Genomic DNA, 3,834 nt, shown 5'->3' with positions numbered 1-3,834 from the left:
GGGGGAAGGATCTGTGTGAGAGGGCGACTGGGAGGAGAGATGGAGAGGCTGATATTGGGATGGTAAGTGAATAAATTAATTAATGGAGGAAAAAAACACCCAAATTTGTATAAAGTGGATAAGGTCATTGTTATTGGTGGTATGCCCAACCTGCCCTCTAGTGTTTCGTTTTAAGTGCTACTAAAACGACTCAATCTTAAAATATCCGTTTAATAGGATTAAGAACTGTGTCATCAAATGAACAGAGTAAGACTAAATCTCTGACACGGATGAAAGTCACATCGTAAAAAGTGAAGGTCCTTTCAGAAGTTAGTGGCAATTTCTCTGGGGAGAGCTGCAATATCGGTGGTAAATATGCATTACTGTATTTCAAGTTTTGTTTGTTAAATGGGGCATGAACAGAAGAGAACAGTTCAAATGTCATATAAAATGTGATCACTATGTTATTGCTAATAAAGCTGCTGTTATAGTAATGTATTAAAAAGATATTTAGAATGTTAGTGAGTTTTAATATAACAGTTATGCATAAAGTAGATAAATATCCTTTAAAATCTTTTAGATTTAATTTTGTTAAGATATGCGGTTGTTTCTATTTATCTTGTCTTGATAAAGTTTATCTTGTCTTGATAAAGTTTATCTTGTCTTGATAAAGTTTAAACTATTTGTGTTTGGGATATTTATAACTAATGTGAACTAAATTATGTTTGAAAGAGAGGTCATTATCTCAGAAAAAAATTTAGCTGCACATTATACGTCATGGTCTGTAACATTACAGATAGGTCTGTAAGATGTACACAAACACTTTAACACATCTGAAATTCGAGCACATGGGAGATGGAGACAGAAGGACTGAGAATTTTGGAATAAAAAGTCTCCCTGACAAACCTCAATTCTGCCTTTAGACACCCTTACTGTTGATAAGAAAAGCCAATGAAATTTAGACTCTATAGTTTTATGATTGCTATTATTTATTGGCTTGACTTTCTAGTACGTCATGCGCATGATATTTTCAGAGTTGTGGTTATTGAGGCAGGGCTAGGGGGCTATCCTGGAATTCTCAAAACTATTCCCCCAGTGTCTATGCACTACCATGCCCAGCCTCATACACACACTTAACTGTCAGGAAGGATGTAAATGAAATAGAACTAAATGAGTTTGTTTGGCTTTGAACTGATAGTTTATGTGTCCTTATGTGCCTGACATTTTAGCATGAAGCGTCTAAAGTAATAAAGAGGAAATGACAGAAAAGTGCTTTGGAGCACCATGTGTTTTCAATTGCTACTCAAGAGGGTAGCCTCAAGGAAAACATTAAAGCAGGCTGGTTTTCCCTTCATAGGAACACTGGACCATGCAGCCACCACTCTTTGTGATTTCTGTGTATCTGTTATGGTTGAAATATTGTGACAGTGCACCTACTTGGAAGGAGACAGATGCTACGGATGGAAACCTAAAGAGTATGTTTGTCTTATCTGCCCTGTTTGCATGTTTGCTTGTCCTGCTGATGTTTATAGGGACTTGCGATTGAAAGATAAGCATAGTCATTACTCGTCACAGTAAAAACCTCGTTCAGGACTTAAACCAAGTACTCACGATGTCAAACATCTGGATAAAATAGAAATTTCCAGTAAGTCTCCAGGAGCCAGCATTCACGTTTCCAGATGTTTTGTATTATGCAGATGAACTTGCCAACTGTTTGTACTTTCTTTTTTATTATCCAGATGATTGGTATTATCTTGACACATCTTTAATGAACAGCAAAATACTTTCCTAGCATTTAAAAACTTAAACCACTAAAATAACCTGGGTAATTAGTCAAGGGGTATGTGACAGTGAATCTGGTTGTTCTGTATCCCTTGACCTTTGATTGGTGATGTAGATTTGGGGCATTTAGCATTTAGCAAATAAATTAGCTAAAATGGGGTTGAGTTGGAGTCTGTAATTAAATTCAGAAGCAAGAATGATATCATCAGAACACCACGTTTGTTGGGGTCAGGGTGGAAGCCAAGAAAACTCACTTTAGAGACAGAAGCTTGAAATGAAAGTTTTATTTACTGCATGTGCAAAGAGGTGGCCAGTTAGGGATGAGAATGGTGTCCCCAGGGGAGATTGTACAACATTTTTTTAGGATGGGAACACAAAGCAAGGGGGAGTAGGGTGAGCTGTTGCATTAACCAATCATATTTTGACACAAAGGATTAAATCAGGAGTTTAACATTGGTGACTGGGCCTTATCTGGGTCACCTGGTTTTAGGGTCCTTGAGTCAGCTTTTGCAGTCAGATCCCCTCCTGGACTCTGACCTGGAATCTAGAGAAATAAGAGGGCAAAGGCGTGGTCAAGCTGCATGTTGTCAATTAAGTCAAGATGGCAGCACATTTATGACTCATGTGCCTCAGTTAGATAACAGGAGAATGGCAACTTCCCTCTTGGATCCTTTACTGGTGGTTAACAGGCAAACATGAAACATCTGAAGAAGCAAGGATAGTGAGGTCCAGGGCCTAGGAACATGAACTCAATCTTGTCCCTGCCAGCAAAGTAGATTTTGCTCCTGAGATAGCTGAACACAGGAAACTATCTGTTTACACACTGGCTAAAGAGAAAAAGAATGGAAGTATACCAAGGGCCACTTAATGGTACAAAAGAGACTTCTATTAGGTCACTAGTGGGTCTTGTGTTGTATGACACATGTTCTTAGTCTATTGGCTTCTAGGGAGGCAAATATAGCTGAAAAAGAGAAATCTTTGACTGTATTTGAAGTCCTGTGCTGGGTTTTCATATAAACTGTCAAGAAAATTCAGATTTTTTTTCCTAATAAAAACATACTTGAGTCTCCGGTGATAGAAAAAAATGGATAAAGAAAAACAGGGCTTATGAAAAATGACAAGATTGAGGCTAAATAAGCTCAGATTTATTCGGGAGAGGCAGAAGGCATTCATCAGAGTGGCAAATGTGTTATGGCGTGTGTTAGAGCTAAAGGCTCTAAACGCCTCTATTTAGAGGTCCCAAAACCTCTAACGTTGCTGTTTTGTAATATGATCAAGTTAAAAGAAACTCTAAACATGTCTTTTAGGTCTTCCAGAGGTAGGAGAGGCAGATGTAGAGGGAGAGGTCAAGAAGGCTTTGATTGGCATTAAGCAAATGAAAATCATGATGGAAAGGAGAGAGGAGGAACACGCAAAATTGATGAAAGCCTTGAAGAAATGCAAAGAAGAAAAGCAGGTACCACCACTGAAAACTATCTCTTCTTAAGTACATTTGGGCTATAAGAATCGCAACAATAAATATGTACAGTTAATGAGTGACTTCTTTCCCGATATTGCATTTTCTGGAGAGCAGTTTAATTTAGAGAAGATGGAGAAAGCTTTATATTTCTTTATCTTGTCATCTTTCACAGGACACTGAACACAGGATTTGAGGATTGATAACTGATTAAAAAGGCTGCCTTTTCAAAATGCTTCCTTTTTAGGCTCATCTGAGTTAAGATATCGAAACAGAAGTGTTTGGAGACATTTTGGTGAGATTAGTGGTTTCTAGTCCCTATTACTAAAATTAAAAAAAAATGAGATACCACTCCTAAATACACTTATGGGTAAGGATGGTTAAGAATTCCATATTTGTTTTCTTTACTTTTAAAATTTTTAAAAATTATTTTATTTATTTACTCATTTATTTTGACTCATGGTGTCCCGTAACCCAGTTTGTAGCTGAGGCTGGCCTTGAACTCCTGAACCTCCCACTTCCTAAGTGCTGGAATTATGTGTACGTATCATCATACCCAGTTTTGAATTACATTTTGATTAGATTCCTGGCTGTTTTTTTTAAATCAGATTTGTCAT

The 3,834-nt window shown here is 37.4% G+C and overlaps 1 protein-coding gene across 1 annotated transcript in view; it reads left to right on the top strand.

Moving 5' to 3' along the window:
• Positions 1 to 315: 315 nt before the first annotated feature.
• The window catches only part of Clul1 (clusterin like 1), a 25,576-nt gene continuing 22,057 nt past the window's right edge, over positions 316 to 3,834 (top strand). Inside the window, 3 exon segments of the mRNA NM_001033071.1 lie at positions 316 to 348; positions 1,337 to 1,454; positions 3,069 to 3,217. Coding sequence (NP_001028243.1) covers positions 1,349 to 1,454; positions 3,069 to 3,217 — 255 coding nt within the window. The 5' untranslated portion in view covers positions 316 to 348; positions 1,337 to 1,348.

Source organism: Rattus norvegicus, chromosome 9 (assembly GCF_036323735.1).
Source record: "Rattus norvegicus strain BN/NHsdMcwi chromosome 9, GRCr8, whole genome shotgun sequence".
In the NCBI taxonomy this organism is placed as follows: domain Eukaryota; kingdom Metazoa; phylum Chordata; class Mammalia; order Rodentia; family Muridae; genus Rattus; species Rattus norvegicus.
Note: the sequence above shows the minus strand (reverse complement) of the source record. Positions and strands in the feature narration are given on the sequence as shown.